Source organism: Dama dama, chromosome 12, assembly GCF_033118175.1.
Source record: "Dama dama isolate Ldn47 chromosome 12, ASM3311817v1, whole genome shotgun sequence".
Taxonomy (NCBI): Eukaryota; Metazoa; Chordata; class Mammalia; order Artiodactyla; family Cervidae; genus Dama; species Dama dama.
In genome coordinates, this window is record NC_083692.1 from 2,198,993 (window position 1) to 2,221,132 (window position 22,140).

The 22,140-nt window shown below is 39.2% G+C and overlaps 1 protein-coding gene across 3 annotated transcripts in view; it reads left to right on the forward strand.

Annotated features, from left to right (window-relative positions):
• Positions 1-22,140, forward strand: part of RPS6KA5 (ribosomal protein S6 kinase A5) — a 185,463-nt gene that overhangs the window by 124,606 nt on the left and 38,717 nt on the right. For all 3 annotated transcript variants that reach the window (XM_061156418.1, XM_061156420.1, XM_061156419.1), the window contains 2 exons: positions 15,580-15,663; positions 17,903-18,006. In XM_061156418.1, coding sequence (XP_061012401.1) covers positions 15,580-15,663; positions 17,903-18,006 — 188 coding nt within the window. The remainder of the gene's footprint in view (positions 1-15,579; positions 15,664-17,902; positions 18,007-22,140) is intronic.

The window sequence follows — 22,140 nt, forward strand, 5'->3', positions numbered from 1 at the left end:
ACCTGGACCAGCGATCCACTTCACATATGATAATATACACGTTCAACGCTACCCTCTCAAATCATGCCACCCTCGCCTTCTCCCACAGAGTCCAAAAGACTGTTCTCTACATCTGTATCTCTTTTGCTGTCTCGCATATAGGGTCATCGTTACCATCTTTCTAAATTCCATATGTATGTGTTAGTATACTGTATTGGTGTTTTACTTTCTGACTTACTTCATTCTGTATAATAGGCTCCAGTTTCATCCACCTCATTAGAACTGATTCAAATGCATTCTTTTTAATAGCTGAGTAATATTCCATGGTGTATATGTACCACAGCTTTCTTATCCATTCATCTGCCGATGATCATCTAGGTTGCTTCCATGTCTTGGATATTGTAAACAGTGCTGCGATGAACATTGGGGTACATGTGTCTCTTTCAATTCTGGTTTCCTTGGTGTGTATGCCCAGCAGTGGGATTGCTGGGTCATATGGCAATTATATTTACAGTTTTTTTAAGGAATCGCCACACTGTTCTCCATAGCGGCTGTGCTAGTTTGCATTCCCACCAACAGTGTAAGAGGGTTCCTTTTTCTCCACACCCTCTCCAGCATTTATTGCTTGTAGACTTTTGGATAGCAGCCATCCTGACTGGCGTGTAATGGTACCTCACTGTGGTTTTGATTTGCATTTCTCTGATAATGAGTGATGTTGAGCATCTTTTCATGTGTTTGTTAGCCATCTGTATGTCTTCTTTGGAGAAATGTCTGTTTAGTTCTTTGGCCCATTTTTTGATTGGGTCATTTATTTTTCTGGAATTGAGCTGCAGGAGTTGCTTGTATATTTTTGAGATTAATTCTTTGTCAGTTGCTTCATTTGCTGTTATTTTCTTCCATTCTGAAGGTGTCTTTTCTTTTGGTTTTATTTCCATTACTCTGGGAGGTGGGTCATAGAGGATCCTGCTGTGATTTATGTCAGTGTTTTGCCTATATTTTCCTCTAGGAGTTTTATAGTTTCTGGTCTTAAGTTTAGATCTTTAATCCATTTTGAGTTTATTTTTGTGTATGGTGTTAGAAAGTGTTCTAGTTTCATTCTTTTACAGGTGGTTGACCAGTTTTCCCAGCACCATTGTTAAAGAGATTGTCTTTTCTTCATTGTATGTTCTTGCCTCCTTTGTTGAAGATAAGGTGTCCATAGGTGTGTGGATTCATCTCTGGGCTTTCTATTCTGTTCCATTGATCTATATTTCTGTCTTTGTGCCAGTACCATACTGTCTTGATGACTGTGGCTTTGTAGTAGAGACTGAAGTCAGGCAGGTTGATTCCTCCAGTTCCATTCTTCTTTCTCAAGATTGCTTTGGCTATTTGAGGTTTTTTGTATTTCCATACAAATTATGAAATTATTTGTTCTAGTTCTCTGAAGAATTCATTGGTAGCTTGATAGGGATTGCATTGAATCTATAGATTGCTTTGGGTAGTATACTAATTTTCACTATATTGACTCTTCCAGTCTATGAACACGGTATATTTCTCCATCTATTTGTGTCATCTTTGATTTCCTTCATCAGTGTTTTATAGTTTTCTATATATAGGTCTTTTGTTTCTTTAGGTAGATATATTCCTAAGTATTTTCTTCTTTTCGTTGCAATGTAAATGGAATTGTTTCCTTAATTTCTCTTTCTGTTTTCTCATTGTTAGTGTATAAGAATGCAAGGAATTTCTGTGTGTTAATTTTATGTCCTGCAACTTTACTGTATTCATTGATTAGTAATTTTCTGGTGGAGTCTTTAGGGTTTTCTGTGCAGAGGATCATGTCATCTGCAAACAGTGAGAGTTTTACTTCTTCTTTTCCGATCTGGATTCATTTTCTTTCTTTTTCTTCTCCGATTGCTGTGGCTAAAACTTCCAAAACTATGTTGAATAGTAGTGATGAGAGTGGGCACCCTTGTCTTGTTCCTGACTTTAAGGGAAATGCTTTCAACTTTTCACCATTGAGGATAATGTTTGCTGTGGGTTTATCATATATAACTTATTATGTTGACATATATTCCTTCTATTCCTGCTTTCTGGAGGAATCATAAACGGATGTTGAATTTTTGTCAAAGGCTTCTTTGCATCTATTGAGATAACCATATGATTTTTATCTTTCAATTTGTTAATGTGGTGTATCACATTGATTGATTTGCGGATATTAAAGAATCCTTGGATTCCTGGGATAAAGCCCACTTGGTCATGATGTGTGATCTTTTTAATACGTTGTTGGATTCTGTTTGCTAGAACTTTGTTAAGGATTTTTGCATCTGTCTTCATCAGTGATATTGGCCTGTCGTTTTCTTTTTTTGTGGCATCTTTGTCTGGTTTTGGTATTAGGATGATGATGGCCTCATAGAATGAGTTTGGCAGTTTACCTTCCTCTGCAATTTTCTGGAAGAATTTGAGTAGGATAGCTGTTAGCTCTTTAAATTTTGGGGAGAATTCATCTGTGACACTGTCTGGTCCTGGGCTTTTGTTTGTTGGAAGATTTCTGATTACAGTTTCAATTTCTGTGCTTGTTATGGATCTGTTAATATTTTCTGTTTCTTCCTGGTTCAGTTTTGGAAAGTTATACTTTTCTAAGAATTTGTCCATTTTTCTTCCAAGTTGTCCATTTTATTGGCATATAGTTGCTGATAATAGTCTCTTATGATCCTTTGTATTTCTATGTTGTCTGTTGTGATTTCTCCATTTTCATTTTTAATTTTGTTGATTTGATTCTTGTCCCTTTTTTTCTTGATGAGTCTGGCTAATGGTTTGTCAATTTTATTTATCTTCTCAACGAACCAGCTTTTAGCTTTGTTGATTTTTGCTATGGTCTCCTTTGTTTCTTTTTCATTTATTTGTGCCCTAATTTTTATGATTTCTTTCCTTCTACTAACACTGGGGTTCTTCATTTTTTCCTTTTCTAGTTGCTTTAGGTGTAGAGTTAGGTTATTTATTTGACTTTTCTCGTTTCTTGAGGTAAGCTTGGATTGATATGAATCTTCCCCTTAGCACTGCTTTTACTGAATCCCATTGGTTTTGGGTTGTTATGTTTTCATTTTCATTCATTTCTAGGCAAATTTTGATTTCTTGTTTGATTTCTTCTGTTATTGGTTGGTTATTCAGAAGCGTGCTGTTTAGCCTTCATATGTTTATATTTTTAATAGTTTTTTCCTGTAGTTGACATCTAATCTTACCTATCATAATCTTGTGATCAGAAAAGATGCTTGGAATTATTTCATTTTTTTTGAGTTTACCAAGGCTAGATTTATGGCCCAGGATGTGATCTATCCTGGAGAAGGTTCCATGCGCACTTGAAAAAAAGGTGAATTTCATTGTTTTAGGGTGAAATGTCTTATAGATATCAATTACATCTGACTGGTCCATTGTATCATTTAAAGTTTGTGTTTCCTTGCTAATTTTCTGTTTAGTTGATCTATCCATAGGTGTGAGTGGGGTATTAAAGTCTCCCACTATTACTGTGTTACTGTTAATTTCCCCTTTCATACTTCTTAGCATTTGTCTTACATATTGCGGTTCTCCTGTGTTGGGTGCATATATATTTATAATTGTAATATTTTCCTCTTGGATTGATCCTTTGATCATTATGTAGTGTCCATCTTTGTCTCTTTTCACAGCCTTTGTTTTAAAGTCTATTTTATCTGGTAAGAGTATTGCTACTCCTGCTTTCTTTTGGTCTCCATTTGTGTGAAATATCTTTTTCCAGCCCTTCACTTTCAGTCTCTATGTGTCCCTTGTTTTGAGGTGGGTCTCTTGTAGACAGCATATATAGGGGTCTTTTTTTTGTATCCATTCAGCCAGTTTTTGTCTGTTGGTTGGGGCATTCAACCCATTTATGTTTAAGGTAATTACTGATAAGTATGATCCTGTTGCCATTTACTTTGTTGTTTTGGGTTTGAGTTTATAAACCTTTTCTGTGTTTCTGGTGTAGAGAAGATCCTTTAGCATTTGTTGGAGAGCTGGTTTGGTGGTGCTGAATTCTCTCAGCTTTTGCTTGTCTGTAAAGCTTTTGATTTCTCCTTCCTATCTGAATGAGATCCTTGCTGGGTACAGTAATCTGGGCTGTAGGTTTTTCTCCTTCATCACTTTTAAGTATGTCCTGCCATCCCCTTCTGGCCTGAAGAGTTTCTGTTAACAGATCAGCTGTTATCCTTATGGGAATTCCCTTGTGTGTTATTTGTTGTTTTTCCCTTGCTGCTTTTAATATTTGTTCTTTGTGTTTGATATTTGTTAATTTGATTAATGTGTCTTGGGGTGTTTCACCTTGGGTTTATCCTGTTTGGGACTCTCTGGGTTTCTTGGACTTGGGTGGCTATTTCCTTCCCCATTTTAGGGAAGTAAAACTGAATTTTGGAGAACAGCTTTAGTTGTATCTTGTAAGTTACAACAGATAGCGTTTTTACTATTCATTGTGGTTTTTTCCTTGGGCCATGAATTATTTAGAAATGGATTCTTAAGTTTTCATGTGTATAGGATTTTTGAGTTTTCTTTTTGTAAATGAGTTTTAGTTTTATTGCTTCCTGTTAGGACAAGAAAACATACATGGCTTTATTTCTGTGGTTTTTGAGATTTGTTTTGTGACCTATCATTTGGTTAATTTCTGTAAATTTACCTCATATACCTGTAAAGACTACGTAGTCATTCTCTTAAGTGTTAGATGTCAGATTTTACCTATTTCTATGAACATCATGCTTATTTTCCATAGCTTCACCAGTTATTTTCTGGCTTGATCAGTCACCTATAAAAGAGATAGGTTAAAGTGCCCACCATGATTGCAAATTTGTCCATTTCTTCTTGGAACTCTCACCATTTTCATTTTATGTAATTTAAGTCACTTCAAAAATTTTTGAGTAGAGTATATTAGTCTTGGACTAGTGTTATTTCCTAGTGAAATATTCCTTTTATTATTATGTAGTACGTGCATGTGTGCTAAGTCACTTCAGTTGTGTCCGACTCTTTGTGACCCCATGGACTGTACCCCGCCAGGCTCCTCTGTCCATGGGATTCTCCAGGCAGGAATCCTGGAGTGGGTTGCCATTCCCTTCTCCAGGGAAGCTTCCTGACCCAGGCATCAAACCCATATCTCTTTTGTCTCCTGCATTGATAGGCATGTTCTTTACCCCTAGTGCCACCAGGGAAGCCCATTATTTTGTAGTGACTCTGCCTAATTTTAATAATTTTTTTAGCCTTGAAGTTAATTTTGCTGCTATCGATAAGGATACTCCAGGTTTCTATTGGTTAGTGCTGGTCCAGTATATCTTTTTCCATCTCTTTACTTTCAATATTTTGTCATTATGTTTCAAGTGTGTCTTTTTTAAATAATATGTAACTGAATTTTGGTTTTGATCCAAAGTTTCTGTCTGTTAAATGGTGACTTAAATCTGCATATTATGAGCGCTGATACAGTTTTGCTTCTCTCTTCTTGCTGTGTATTTCTGTCATAACTTCTCTTTACTTTTCCCCCTTCTTTCCTGTCTTCTATTTAAATGATTTAGATTTATTTATTTCATTTTTCCAGTGGTCTAAGAGTTATATATATTTTATATCTATTCTTTGAGTGGTTATTGCCCAGAAATTTTAACTTACACAGGAGTGCCTTGGAGATATCTTGGGTTCATTCCGGACTACCACAACAAAGTCAACCACATGAACGTTTTGGTTTCCTAGTGCACATGAAGGTTGTGTCTACATTAAACTGCAGTCTAGTAAGGGTGCTATAAATGCCATTATGTCTAAAAAAAGTACCTATCTTTACTTAAAAATACTTTATTGTTGAAAACGCCAACCACTGCCTACGCCTCCAGTGAATAGTTCTCGTAGCTAGCAGAGGATGTTGCCTCGGTGTTGATGCTGTTCGCTGATCGGCGTGGTGGTTGCTGGGGCTGGGCTCACTGAATTCCTTAACAAGACAGCAGTGAGGTTGGTCCTGTCAGTTGACCGACCCTTTCACAGGTGATTTCTTTGTAGTATGCAATGCTGTTTAGTAGCATTTTACCCAGAATAAAACTACTTTCAAAACTGAATACCTCTCAAATCCTGCTGCTGCTTTATAAACTGTTTATGTAACATTCTAAATCCTTTATTGTTATTTCAACAATATTCACATATCTTCACCAGGAGTAGCTTTCAAGAAACAACTTTCTTTGCTTGTCTGTAAGTAACAACTCACCATCTGTTAAAATACTATAAAATTGCAGCAGTTTAGTCACATCTTCTTCCCAACAGAAGACTGTTTTGTCTATATTGAAAAGCTGTTGTTTTTGTAGACACCTTCATTAATTATCTTAGCTAGATCTTCTGGATAACCTGCTGCAACTTTTGCATCAGCACTTGCTGTTACAGCTTCTTTCCTTAAACCCCCTGAGCCAGCCTTCGCTAGCCCCACTTTTCTCCTGCAGCTTCCTCGCCTCTCTCAGGGCGTCGTAGAATTGAGGAGAGCTAGGGCTTGGCTCTGGATTAGACTTTGGCTTGAGAGAGTGTTCTGTGTAACTGGTCTGGTCTGTCCCGACCTCTGAACCTTCCTCTGTATCATCAATAAAACTATCTCATTTTCTTATCATTTGTGTGTTCCCTGGAGCAGCACTCTTAATTTCCTTCAAGAACTTCTCCTTTGCATTCACAACTTGGCTAACTATTTCATGCAAGAGGCCTGTCTTTTGACCTTTTTGGCTTTTGACATGCCTTCCTCGCTGAGCTTAATTATTTCTAGCTTTTGATTTAAAGTGAGAACCTCATGACTTTCTCTTTCACTTGAACCCTTAGAGGGCACTGCACAATTACTAACTGGCCTAATTTCATTATTGTTATGTCTCAGGGAATGAGGCATCTGAGATAAAGGTGAGCAATGGGGGAACAGCCAGCTGGTGTCAGATCACATATAACATTTATCGATTAAGTTTGCTGTTTTATATGGGCCCAGTTCTTGGCACCCCAAAACAATTGCAATAGTAACATCAAAGATCGCTGATCACAGATTAGCATAAGAAACGTAACAATAATGAAAAAGTTGGAAGTATCGCAAGAATTACCAAACTGTGACGCAGAGACGAGAAGTGAGCCAGTTGCTGTTGGAAACACGAGGCCAGTGGCCTGGCTCGGCCCAGGGTACCACAGGCTTCAGTCTGTAAGAAGCCCAGTGCCTCTGAGACACGGGAAAGCAGAGCGCTTGTGTGCCGACTTCACAGAGTCTGAAACGAGCCACGGTGTCTGTGATGGTCACAGCCACTGCAAGAACATTAGAATGTTGCAGCTTCAGTTACCCACGTCATTTTACACGTTGTCACCACTTTAGTCTCTCCTGTGTTACATTTTCCTGTGCTAATTATTTCCCTAGGTTAATGATTACTATTGTATAATAGTTAGTTTCATTTTATAAATTCAGAACTTGTTGAGATTTTCTCACATTGTTACGCATTGTTTCTGCTCACTGTTGCTTTTCACGTTTTACTATTTTCTTGTGAGTTCAGTTTATTTCTGAAGCCCATCCTTAAAGGTCTTTCTAACAAGCATGACTAAATAGTGAACTCTGTCTTTGTCTTAAAATGCCTTTATTTTGCCCTGCATATTGAGTGATAATTTAGCTGGATATAAACATACCTAAGAATAGACTAGGTTTTTGTTTTTGGTATCTTTTTATTGTAAAATAAAATACATACCAAAAAAACCAAAAGTATAGCTTAGTGAATTATTATTATAAGGCAAACCCTCTTATAACCACCACTCAAGAAATAGAAATTTGCCACCCATGTATATATTTTTATTTAGTCTGCTTGAGACTCTTGCAACATTCAGGATAATTTTCTCAAATATGTGTGTACTTTACAGATTCTCTTTCATTTTGTCTACTCTGTTTAATCTATTTTTGTTCTTTTTTTCAGTTATGCAGTTCTACAGTATTAGTTTTTCATATGTTTCTAGTTTTTTCTATGCTACTGTATTTTTTTAATGAATATTTTCCTTTCCTATGTCTTTCATCTTTTACAACATTACTGGTGTTTTCTAGATTATTATTCTAGTGGTTCAAGTAATCCTTCTGTTTTGTTTACACAAATAGTAATTCACTAATTTTGAGATGTTCCAGGGCTTTATATGTGTGACTCCTGAGCCAGGTAAATTGTGGGGATTCCTCTGGTTCTGTCGTGTGATCCAGAGCATCACCACACAGGACCAGATTTCCTCACTTTTCCATTCTTAGTTCAGTTCAGTTGCTCAGTCGTGTCCAACTCTTTGCCACCCCATGGAGTGCAGCACACCAGGCCTCCCTGTCCATCACCAACTCCCAGAGTTTACCCAAACTCATGTCCATTGAGTTGGTGTTGTCATCCAACCATCTCATCCTCTGTTGTCCCCTTCTCCTCCCACCTTCAATCTTTCCCAGCATCAGGGTCTTTTCTAATGAGTCAGCTCTCCACATCAGGTGGCCAAAGTATTGGAGTTTCAGCTTCAGTATCAGTCCTTTCAATGAATATTCAGGACTGATTTCCTTTAGGATGGACTGGTTGGATCTCCTTGCAGTCCAAGGGACTGTCAAGAGTCTTCTCCAACACCTCAGTTCAAAAGCATCAATTCTCCGGCACTCAGCTTTCTTTATGGTCCAACTCTCACATCCATATATGACTAGTGGAAAACCATAGCTTTGACTAGATGGACCTTTGTTGGGAAAGTAATGTCTCTGCTTTTTAATATGCTGTCTAGGTTGGTCGTAACTTTTCTTTCAAGGAGCAAGGGTCTTTTAATTTCATGGCTGCAATCACCATCTGCAGTGATTTTGGAGCCCAAATAAATAAAGTCTCACAGTTTCCACTGTTTCCCCATCTATTTGCCCATAGAGTGATGGGACCAGATGTCATTATCTTAGTTTTCAAAATGCTGAGTTTTTAAGCTAACTTTTTCACTCTCCTCTTTCACTTTCATCAAGAGGCTCTTTAGCTCTTCTTCACTTTCTGCCGTAAGGGTGGTGTCATCTGTATATCGGAGGTTATTGATATTTCTCCTGGCAATCTTGATTACAGCTTTTGCTTCCTCCAGCCCAGCGTTTCTCATGATGTACTCTGCATATAAGTTAAATAAGCAGGGTGACAATATACAGCCTTGACGTACTCCTTTTCCTATTTGGAACCAGTCTGTTGGTGCATGTCCAATTCTAATTGTTGCTTCCTGACCTGCATACAGGAGGCAGGTCAGGTGGTCTGGTATTCCCGTCTCTTTAAGAATTTTCCACAGTTTGTTGTGATCCACACAGTCAAAGGCTTTGGCATAATCAATTAAGCAGAAGTAGATGTTTTTTTGGAACTCTCTTGCTTTTTCAGTGATCCAACAGATGTTGGCAATTTGATCTCTGGTTCTTTTGTATTTCTAAATCCAGCTTGAAGATCTGGAAGTTCTCGGTTCACGTACTATTGAAACCTGGCTTGGGGAATTTTGAGCATTACTTTGCTAGCGTGTGAATGAGTGCAATTTTGCAGTAGTTTGAACATTGTTTGGGATTGCCTTTCTCTGGGATTGGAATGAAAACGGACCTTTTCCAGTCCTGTGGCCACTGCTGAGTTTTCCAAATTTGCTGGCATATTGAGTGCAGCACTTTCACAGCATCATCTTTTAGGATTTGAAATAGCTCAACTGGAATTCCATCACCTCCATTAGCTTTGTTGATAATGATGCTTCCTAAGGCTCACTTGACTTCACATTTCAGAATGTCTGGCTCTAGGTGAGTGATCACACCATTGTGGGATCTTTTTTGTATAGTTCTTCTGTGTATTCTTGCCACCTCTTCTTAGTATCTTCTGCTTCTGTTAAGTCCATACTGTTTCTGTCCTTTATTGAGCCCGTTTTTGCATGAAATGTTCCCTGGTATCTCTGATTGTCTTGAAGAGATCTCTAGTCTTCCCCATTCTATTGTTTCCCTCTATTTCTTTGCACTGGTCACAGAGGAAGGCTTTCTTGTCTTTCCTTGCTGTTGTTTGGAACTCTGCATTCAAATGGATGTGTCTTTGTTTTTCTCCTCTCTTCTTTTCACAGCTATTTGCAAGGCCTGCTCAGGCAACCACTTTGCCTTTTTGCATTTCTTTTTCTTGGGGATGGTCTTGATTCCTGCCTCCTGTACAGTGTCACGAACCTCCATCCATAGTTCTTCAGGCACTCTGTCACATCTAATCCCTTGAATCTATATCCCGTTGTAGGGGGAAAGAATAAATTTGGGCCCCAAATCTATAAGAAACACATGCCTCAGGATTTCAGCAGAAGAACACTTCTTTGTTTTTAAACCTAGGGCTCAGACAGAAACAAACCTGTGCTGCTGGATGAATTTATTTTTTCTAGACTTTGCCTTCACTGAGGATTCAGCTTTCTTAGACTCCAAGGTTTACATAGGAGTGGTAATTCCAGTCCAGCTTATCTGAGCCGAGGGCCTCCTCTTCTGTTCTGAAGTCCTGAAATTCAGGCTTCTGCTTGTGGAGGTCTGACACCGCTCCCCCGCCTCCCTGGGCTGCTGCTGCCGCCTCCTGCGCGACCCTTGCTTCTCAGCACCCTCTCCGTGGCTGGCACCGGGGCTTGCCCTGTCTGTCTTGTGAGCCGAGACTTGGACGATTAGCAATGCCATGTTTCTTCTTAGAAGTGCAACATTTCTAGATACTCGTTGTGAAGAGATGTATTGAAATTCAGATGGAAAGAAACAGAGGATGGGGAATGAGATTTATTCTGGTAACTGTATATTTAACTCACAAATTTATCTATTACAAGCAGATAAGGTCAAGATGAAACATTGGCAAATAAAGACTAGGCAGGATTTCATCTAGTGTTTACTGAGAAATACCTGAGAACCTGGCAGTTGAGTTCCTATTGGATTCTTCCTTAGAAGGAAACCAGTCCTTTGCCAGTGTCATCTGACCCTTCTCTACAGCATAATGAAGCCTCCTTGATCAGCTGTTACTTGAACCCAACAACGGTCTGTGTTATGTGCCAGGGTGGTGCACACACTGCTTACTATTTGCACATCAGTTAAATTCTCCTTCACAATCTTAACCCTACAGTAGCTTTCATAACTATTGTTGCTTATAAAATACTATGAACTTAAATGCTAGATAGGCTGATTGCCTGTCTTTGTGAGAAAAATGTTAATTTTTAAATAGACAAATAATCTTAATACAGTTTAGCTATACTATCCTAGCCTTTTTGTAAAATAGTTCACAACATATTACCTTGAAATCTTTTTTGCCCCTACCAGAGACCTTCTCCTGTCATACTTCATCAGTTTAATTTCTGGGAACAGTTATTTGAAAGGCATGCAGCATACACTCTGGATAATAAGCATCTTCCTAGGCAGATAAACACAAATTCTAAACTTAAAATTGGGGCTTTTTATTTTTGTTTTTTTACAATGAAAGATAAAGTCTTAGGAAATTGAGACTGACATATGAGAAGTTTGAATCTGGAGGGAGTAAGGCTTCCATTTGGAACAGAGAAAGAGAAAGCAGATACAGAATTGCAAGGGCTGAAACGGCAATGTTTCAAAGTAATGGAGAGACTTAAGAAATGTTTTATCTTTGTTTACTGTTATTCCTCAGGGACTGGAAGTTCTCATCACTTAAGCTTAATTTTTCTCTGAGAATTTTTATAAAATAAGTAATTATCTCTTAATTATTTATTAGTGTAGACACTACCTACATCCTCCCCCAACTTCAAAAATAGCTAAAGTGAATTTAAAGAGAGCTCAGAAGTCTAATGAAGAAGGTAGAAGGAATACCTTTGGGGGTTTAGTGTGGTTCTGAGGTTCCTGTACGTCAGGACAGTGGGGAGCTGAGCTGCATTATGGCATAGTTCTCACTGCCAGCTAAAGAAGAAAAAAACAGACATGGGAAGTGGTGGCGACTATCAGATCTTTCCCACAGTGATCATAAGGTCCAGGTTTCACACTCATTTTATGTGAAACTGATGAATATCTAGAATTTTGTAGACGAGTGCAGATTTTTATGACTTTCAAGTTGTAAAATGTAAACATTGTCGCATACTTAAGATATACATAGTTCCAGAATGGTTTGTAACATGATCGCTTTTGTTATCTAGTCACTAAGCTGTGTCCAGCTATTGCGACCCCATGGACTGTAGCTCACAGGCTCCTCTGTCCATGGGATTTCCCAGGCAAGAATACTGGAATGGGTTGCCATTTCCTTGTCCAGGGGATCTTCCCAACCCAAGGACTGAACCCACAGTGCCTGCATTGGCAGGCGGATTCTTTGCCAGGGAGCCATCAGAGAAGCCATGTATGTATGAATCACTTTGCCGTACGCCTGAGACACTGTGAATCAGCTAACTTCAATTCAAAAAATAATTAATTAAACAATTTACTGGAATTTGCAAAATGAGAGATGAGATTAAATGATAAATACTGTGACTTAGGAATTTTTACTTGTTTATTTTTGTCAGCTATATAATGATTTTTGCTTAATATTCCAGAAAGGGCTATTGCATAATAATATATTACCTATTTAATAATATATTATTGTATAAATATACATTTATATATATTATATTAATATCAACAACCTCAGATATATGAATGATACCACTCTAATGGCTGGAAGCAAAAAGGAACTAAAGAGCTTCTTGATGAGGGTGAAAGAGGAGCGTGAAAAGGCCGACTTAAAACTCAACATTCAAAAAACTAAGATCATAGCATCTGGTCCCATTACTTCATGGCAAACAGAAGGGGAAAAAGTGGAAGTAGTGACAGATTTTTGCTTCTTGGGCTCCCACATCACTGCAGATAGTGATTGCAGTCATGAACTTAGAAGATGCTTGCTTCTTGGAACGAAAGCTATGACAAATCTAGACAGCATATTAAAAAGTAAAGATGTCACTTTGCTGACAAAGGTCCATATAGTTAAAGCTATGGTTTTTCCAGTAGTCATGTACAGATGTGAGAGTTGGACTAAAAAGAAAGCTGAGCACCAAAGAATGGATACTTTTGAACTGTGGTGTTGGAGAAGACTCTTGAGAGTCCCTTGGACAGCAAGGAGATACAATCAGTCCATCCTAAAGAAAATCAGTCCTGAATATTCATTGTAAGGACTGATTCTTAATGTTCAGCCAATAAAATTGGGAATTTCTATCCCTTCTATAATGGAGCTTCCCAGATGGCTCAGTAGTAAACAGTCTGCCTGCAATGCAAGAGATGCAGTTTCAATCCCTGGGTCAGGAAAATCTCCTGGAGAAGGAAATGGCAACCCACTTCAGTATTCTTGTCTGGGAAATCCCATGGTTAGAGAAGCCTGATGGGCTACAGTCCATGGGCTTGCAAAGAGTTGGACATGACTAAGCAACTAAACAACAAGAGCCACTTCTATAACATTACTAGGATAGTGTTCTTTACATTTAAAATTGGTAAGTAAGAAGAATTTTTGGTGGTAGAAAAATAGAGTGTAAATTGAAAAACTTGCTCTAAAATAGTTTTGTAATGTATTTTAATGACACCCAAGTGCAACCCAGGAAGCAACAGTTAGAACTGGACGAGGAACAACAGACTGGTTCCAAATCAGGGAAGGAGTACATCAAGGCTGTATACTGTCACCCTGCTTATTTAACTTACATGCAGAGTACATCATGAGAAACGCTGGGCTGGATGAAGCACAAGCTGGAATCAAAATTGCCGGGAGAAATATCAATAACCTCAGGTATGCAGATGACATCACCTTTATGGCAAAAAGCGAAGAACTAAAGAGCTTCTTGATGAAAGTGAAAGAGGAGAGTGCAAAAGTTGGCTTAAAACTCAACATTCACAAAACTAAGATCATGGCATCCGGCCCCATCACTTCATGGCAAATAGATGGGGAAACACTGGAAACAGTGACAGACTTTATTTTTCTGGGCTCCAAAATCACTGCAGATGGTGATTGCAGCCATGAAATTAAAAGACGCTTGCTCCTTGGAAGGAAAGTTATCACCAACCTAGACAGCATATTAAAAAGCAGAGACATTACTTTCCCAACAAAGGTCTGTCTAGTGAAAGCTATGGTTTTTCCAGTAGTCATATATGGATGTGAGAGTTGGACCATAAAGAAAGCTGAGTGCTGAAGAATTGATGCTTTTGAACTGAGGTGTTGGAGAAGACTCTTGAGAGCCCCTTGGACTGCAAGGAGATCCAACCAGTCCATCCTAAAGGAAATCAGTCCTGAATATTCATTGGAAGGACTGATGCTGAAGCTAAAACTCCCAATACTTTGGCCACCTGATGCGAAGAACTGACTCCCTGGAAAAGATCCTGATGCTGGGAAAGATTGAAGGTGGGAGGAGAAGGGGATGACAGAGGATGAGATGATTGGATGGCATCACCAACTCAATTGACATGAGTTTGGGTAAACTCTGGGAGTTGGTGATGGACAGGGAGGCCTGGACTGCTGCAGTCCTTACCTGGGATGGTAAAGAGTCGGACATGACTGAGCGACTGAACTGAACTGAACTGAAGTGCCTTTAAAATTTCAGATGTAGCCATATGAATGTACATTATTAAAGAAGAATTATTTTTCCCCTACTTAATATTTCTGCATATAAATTCATATATTTTTCTCCTTTATTACACTGAGATATGATGCAGTTGGTCATTTTTTTTAATTACTTGATTTTTTAAAATTTATTCTCAAGTTGATATATTATAAATTAGCCCTTTAAAAAATACTGCAGAAGAGAAACAATTTGTCTTTAAGAGACAGTATTCTTTTAGGACATTTCTGCTCATCAACACTAAACCCACCATTGGCAGTGCCAGACTTAAACATAAGATCGGAAAACTTCTTTACACTCTTTTTCATCTTCGGGTTCCCTTTTTCCCTTCTTAGCATTTCATCTTCCTTTTGCCTTAAGGTTCCCAGTGTTTTTCCAGTCTTGCTGATCTGGAAATAAAGTCATTCACCCTAAAAGTTTTGGTGTTAGTGGTAAAGAATCGGCATTCCAACGTAGGAGACATAAGATACATGTGTTCAATCCCTGGGTCAGGAAGATCCCCTGGAGGAGGAAATGGCAACCCACTCCAGTATCCTTGACTGGAGAATCCCATGAACAGAGGGGCCTGGCGGGCTGTAGTCCATGGGGTCGTAAAGAGTTGGACACGACAGTGTCTGAGCATATAGCTACGTCCATACTGTTCCCTTCTAGGGCTATTTGTCCTCTTACAAGAACAGTTGGAAAAAATCAGTGATTGGAATATATACACGTACAGAAAAGAAGAGTGAATGAATGGCTTCATGGGTGGATGGATTAATGAGTGATAGTAGGGTTTCAGGGTTGAAAAGATTTACCCATTGACCCCATACTGTTGGGGTGGCCAAAACGTTTGTTTGGGTTTTTCTGTAAAGAGTAATCCAAAAACCTGAATGAGGTTTCTAGCCAACCTAGTATATAGGTGTGTATACCCTGGTTTGTCCTGGTGAGAAGAGTCTGTCAGGTAGATTCTGCCACTACTTTGCTGCTGTGGCACGTTTTACATTGCCATGTAGTGTTAACTCTTTTTTGTCAATTTTCATACTAGCTTAAAACTAAATCTCTTTTTGTTTGTTTGATTGTTTTAAGGCTGGAAGAGCATATTCCTTTTGTGGAACCATTGAATACATGGCACCGGATATTGTCAGAGGGGGAGACTCGGGACATGACAAGGTATGCTCTGTTTTGACGCTTCCTGATGTGTCTCCACAAAATGTGTAATAAGAGCCCACTTAGCATACTTTACCAGACCCACCCCACAGCAGACATCTTCAGCTGACAAGATTAGGACTGACAATAGAAAGCTCTTACCAGATCCACGCCCACAATATAGTCTTAAGGTAACAAGTACATAAGACCTTGACAAGGCTGGTGCTGGGGGCACTCTCCCTTCTGATGTCTGTGTCAGAGGCTTTCTCTGTCCTTGTTATACTTCAGTAAAACTCTGCTATACACACACATACAAAAAGAATCCTACCTAGTAACTTAGGCTCTTCTGGTGGTGGTCCTTTTTTTTTTCCCCTTTCCTTTGCATACACAAGCATATTATGATATCTAGTATTTTGGAGGAAAAATATAATGAAAAGTTTAAGACATTCTAGATTTCCCCTTTTTTCCAAGTTTTGTTGAGGATAATTTTTTGTTTTAGAGAGTAAAACTCTTGTTACGGGAAACCACAAAATCGACTAATTCTTGAGATAATAATTTTTCTTTTATTTCCATTAAGTGTCTTGTCTTGAGCAAAGCATCAGTTGTAACCCTGCTTAAAACAAAAATCACTTTGGTTGCATGTGATCCGGCCTTTTAAGACACAGCTGAGCCTCAGTGCAGTGCGGAGGGGTCATGAGCACCCGGACAGTCCATGCAGCTCTGCATTCAGGATAGTCTAGGTTTGTTTTCCTAAGCCCTCCAAGAAAAAGCTCAGTCTTTTTTTTTTTTTACCCTCCTCGCTTCCCTTTGTATATGCAGAGTGAAAACTGTGGATGAGGCATTTTAAAACTAAGTAGTTTTAAAATCTAGGTCAGATATTTTTTCTTCCTGTAATGGCAACCCACTCCAGCATTTTGCCTGAAAAGTCTCATGGACAGAGGAGCCTGATGGGCTGCAGTCCAAAGGGTCACAAAGAGTTGGAGACGAATCAGCACAAAACACTGGATTAAAGGGTTCAGATTTGTTAGGTTTATTCAGTTCCTTCTTAACACTTTTACTTTATTAATAACATTCTTGAAATAAAGAACTCTGTTTTTTTTACTCACCTCCCCGTCTTCCTCATCCCCTTTCAAAATCTCACATATACGGTGGGAATATCTTAAGGGTGGAGAATCAGTGTCACCTTGCTAATGACCAGTCATGTATTTAAGAGCCCGTAGGGGTTCTTTAAGTTTGTGTGGTATTGGCTTTAGTCCATGGCTCGGAATCTGATGATAGATCTGTATCAGTTTACGAGTGTGGTTCATATCCAGTGTACTATGGATCCTGACTCAAATGACAGTAAAACTGCTTGTCTAAATAAGAGAACTGAATTACTGATTTGGTTTCTATGTTATTGTTACATATTTTCTTTAAAATAACTCTGGGTTCACCAACTTTACATCATCTCTCTGAAACCTTGGCCCTGGAATTTGAAGCAGAGAGTTTAAAATTTTAGCTTCAGTTAATTTCTCATTGGTGTCAGCTCATATATTCAGCAGTTATTGAACTTGATTTGCCTAATTGTCAAAGAACTAATTTTCAATATATCAAAATTCTTTAAATTTAGTAAATATAAATTGCTATATGTAAATTAAATATATAATTTGCTATGCTCTCAGTTAACTGGTTTTATAAATTGTTTTCTAAAGCAGACCACATCTTATATTATTTTCAGCCTTTCCATTCCTCCCACAAACTAAAGACTGTTAGATTTATGTGATGGGTCCCCTAAGAGGAATTGATTAAAGTGATTATGAAAAAGTAACTCCTTTTGATGGGTTATTTTTCATTTTCATTCTTTGACTTGAAGAAATTTCATATTTATTGGAACTGAATAATCAACAAATATGCTGATTAATACTTTTTTGCCCTATTATCATAAGTCTAAAGATTTTGCTAACTTAAAATTTTTAAATTTCACTTTTAAGAAAATTTTTGAGGGAGACAGAGGATAGATTGGGAGCTTGGGGTTAGCAGATGCAAACTGTCACATATAGACTGGATAACAACAAGGTCCTACTGCACAGCAGAGGAAACTGCATTCAATACCCTGTGACAGACGGTGATGGAAAAGAATCTTAAAAAGAATGTGTGTATATATATACACACACACATATATATAACGGAATCACTTTATATAGCTTTATTTTGTTCATTTTTCTTTTTTTATAAGATATAATTAGTTAATATTCTAGAAAATGAAATGTCTGTTGTTTTATAGGCAGTTGACTGGTGGAGTTTAGGTGTTCTAATGTATGAATTGCTAACTGGAGCATCTCCGTTCACTGTTGATGGCGAGAAGAACTCCCAAGCTGAGATATCTAGGTAAGACCTGACAAAATAAAATAAATGTGTTGTTTTCTCAAAGGACCTGATCAAATTTCTGCAATTTGGCTGATAGAAAAAATAATTTTTTAATGAAGCAGACAAAAATGGGGTAAGCAGTACATTTCCAATTATGTTTCCATAGGATTTAGCTTTATAACCTTTATATCTCTTTATACTTTACATGCCCAGTCAGATCTTACTTCTCATAGTGTTGTAACTTTGTGTGCTCCAAAGCATTTACCATGTTGTTTTAACCTAGCGTTTATTTGCTGGGTACTTTTACCCCAGTGTACACATGATGTAATTTCTTTGTGACTTCAACGTAAAGAAACAGTAGTTATTTTTCAGATCATGGATATAAGCCCAGTAGAAACAAATACCATGAAATCACCCTCTTCTAGGTTATCATAGCCTTATTCTGCTCCTTTCCTTCAGAGCGGTTAGCACAAGTGCAGCGCTGCATTTTTGTTTGTATTATTTGACGAGTGTGTCTCTCTCCCTGAATTGTGAGCTCTGAGAGCCGGGGCGAGTCTGGCTTTGGTCCTCACCATGGTGCGCTTGAAGGCCGGCACAGGGCTCACCACGCAGAATTCAGTAAACGTTTTCGGAATGAAATGAGTTAATGAACAAATAAACGAAGCATGATAAAGCTGTATAGTGATTACTCGTTATGTTTTTGTCCAGTTTTTACTTGAATTTTGTAACTTTGAGAGCAGATTTGACATTAAACATTAAACATTGAGACTTACACCTATTGCCAAGATGGACTAACAGGGACTGGAGTTACTTCCCTTCCTGAAACAGTTTTTTAAATGGGCAAAAATAGATGAAACAACAGTATTGAAGACTTTGAACATCCCAGCAGTGAAGCCCAGTGAACACTGACGGGAAGTAAATGAGGTGAGCCCCTGTGACTGCCAGGCTTAGGCCTCAACAGAGGATGCAGTTCAGGGTGGGAAGCGCCGTGGAGCTGAGACGGAAATGACGACTCAGCAAGGCCAGCGAGGCTGGAGTCCGCAGAGAGGAGTGCTGGAGGGGAGACGGCTGCAGAAGGAGCAGCCCGGAGCTCTGTGGAAGGAATCCTTCAAGGGTTAGTTAAGCGCTGATAAGTACATGTAGGAGGAAACTACTCAATTTACTTAATTAAGATGTTATTTCTGTCCAAATTGATCTAACAGATTCAACACAATTAGAATCCCAGCTGGCTTTTTTTTTTCCAGTTGAAATTGACAACTTGGGTCTAAATGCATAGGACCTAGAAGGGCCAAATCACCTTTGAAAAAGTAGACCACATTTGATTTGAAGACTTACAAGCTACAGCAACTAAGACACTGTGGTGTTTGTATCAAGTAGACAAATCACTGATGAAGTAGAATAGAGAGTCCAGAAATAGAACCACAGGAGTTTAGGTAACTGATTTTTTTTCTTTTACAAAGTTCACTGTCAGTTTGGTGAAGAAAAGATAGGTTTTCAACAAATGATGCTGGAACCTTTGGCTATTGTATGGGGGAAAAAATGAACTCCGATAAATACCTCTTGCTATAGAAAACTTTTAAATGAATCACAGGCCTAAAAATCCCCAAATTACAAAAATTTCTGAAGGAAAAATCTTTGTGGCCTGGGGTTAGGCAAAGGCACAAAATGTGCAATCTGTAAAAGCAAACATGGATAAATTAGATTTTATCAAAATTAAGACCTTCTGTTCTTCAAAAGAAACTTTCAAGAGGGTGGAAAGACAAACCACAGATTGTGATAAAATTACAAATTATGTCTATTGATAAAGAACTGGTATGCATATTATGTAAAGAGCTCTCAAAACTCAAGGGAAAAAAACCTTCCATTTTTTTTAAAAGGGCAAAAGATTTGAACAGTTCACCAAAGAAGATATATGAGTGGCAGATGAGCACATAAAAAACTGACCAGCATCATTAGTCTTTAGGGAAATGCAAATCCAACCACAGTGAGATAGCTCTGTATGCTCCCTGGAATGACTAAAAATAAAGTGACTGACCATTTTAGGGCTCTCCAGGGAAAGAGGACCAATGAGATATACATAGACATAAATAAAAGGAGATTTATCATAAGGAGTTAGCTCAGCTAACTCCGGTTATGTCAGCTGAGAGGCCCAGAACCTGCCTCTGAAAGCTGGAACTCTGTGGGAGCTGCAGCAAGTCTAGTCCAAGCCCGATGGCCTTAGAACGAGAGGAGCCAGTGGTGTGAATCGCAGAGGACCGGTGTCCCAGGTTGAGCAGGCAGGCTGGAAGGGGCCAGACCCTCTCTTCTCTGCTTTTCTTTCTGTTCAGGCGCCTATGGAATTGGCTGGTGCCACCACATTGGGAAGGGGATTCAAATACCAGTCTCATCAAGAAATACCTTCTCAGACACACCCAGAAGTAATGTTTACTTTCCACCAGTGACCCAGTCAAGTGACACTTGAAGTTAACCATCACAAGCCCATCCCCATCACCTTGACCGCCACTTGCATCTCCTTAAACTATACTTGATCTCCAAATAAAGATAATAACAAGATTGTAAGTCCACCTAACATAATACGGCTCTACCGCCAACCTATTAACCCCTTCCCCAGAAGAGGTCGTAAAGTCCTTGAGTGGTATAGTGATGTGCGCTCTTCCCTTTGAAATCCCATAACTTAAATACTATAGTATAAATTTAAAATACTTAAATACCATGGTATGAAGTCAGTGCATCTTATCATATATATAAAGAATAAGGCAGGGAAAAAACAAACATCTATTTATACACACACATGTTCATAACAAAACAGGGAAGAAATACTCCTGTCAGTAAAGTCCTCATTTCTGTAACTGGTTACGTAGAAACGGAGTCTATGTCACCAGTCTGTAGAGTCTGTGTAACCTGGGGTCTTAGCTGGTATCTGTAACTGCCTTCTTCCAGCACCCACTTTGTATTCCTTTTGCCTTCAGCAGGTACCTCAGATTGTGGGGTGACCCCAGCCCTCATTCCCACAGAGTCTGGGCCGTTAGTAGTCCTGCCTACATTGAGTTGTTGTTTTCAGGTGACCGTCACAGGGCGTGGTGGTAGTAACAGACACCCTAATGCGTCTCCTGTATCCCAGGCATGCTCTTCCTTGCCTCCCTTGTGGAACAGTAGTCCAGTGTCCCATGGTAGTAAGGACCGTTCATCTCCCCTGCTATCACAGCTCCTGCTGCCTGTTGCTTCAGAGGCATGAGGAAGTGGCTCAGTGGCCGTCTTAATTTCCAGGTCAGTGGAGTCACTGTTAAATCTCTTGGAGGAAGCATTACTTCCCCTGGAACTAGGACCTTTATGCCAGCAGAACATAAAGTTATGGGAATAGAAAGCAAACATTTTGCTAGTGAATCACTACGAGTAAGAGTAAGTGGTCCCACTCCCATATCTACTGCTTGATTTCTGGACTCATGAATCCTGGCTATGAGAGAAACAGCACCATATACTGGATGTAGATTCTGAGGGTTTTAGCCTTCTGGAGAAACTTGCCACCCTAGCTTGTGTGGTAACTGAATCTTCAAATGATCATTCCACCATGATTATCAAGCCAGCTGCCTCAGAAGGGTGGAGAACATGGTTAAGACCAGTGAATTCCAAGAGCGTGGTCTATTGCTGTACTTCTTTTGCTGTGAAGCGAGTTCCTTGATCAGAAACTGCTGTGCAGATACCATGATAGTGCGTAGGGAATTTTTTTAAGCCTGCGAATTGCAGTTTTGGCAGAAATATTGCTTGTAGGAAAAGCAGTCCACATCCATAGTGTCTACTCTAGTTACAGCGAAAATCTGTCCCCTCTACGATGACAACAATCCGGTGTAATCAACCTGCCCCAGAAGCTGGCTGATCACCCTGGGAGTTGGTGCCGCATAAGGTACTCTGTGTTGGTCTCCACACAGTGTCCTGAAGCCATATGAGCCTTGGTGAGTGGAAATCCTGCCACTGAGTCTGTACCGCAGCTCCAGCCCTGCCTCCGTGGCTACCTTGCCCACGAGCCCGCTGGCTGATGACAGGGTTCGCTGGAGAGAGGCTGACAGACCAGCCCTCCCATGTGACTGTTAAAACCCTGCTCTGCTCAGGTCATCCTGCAGTGAGCACTCACACAGGACACAAGAACCTTCACAGTTT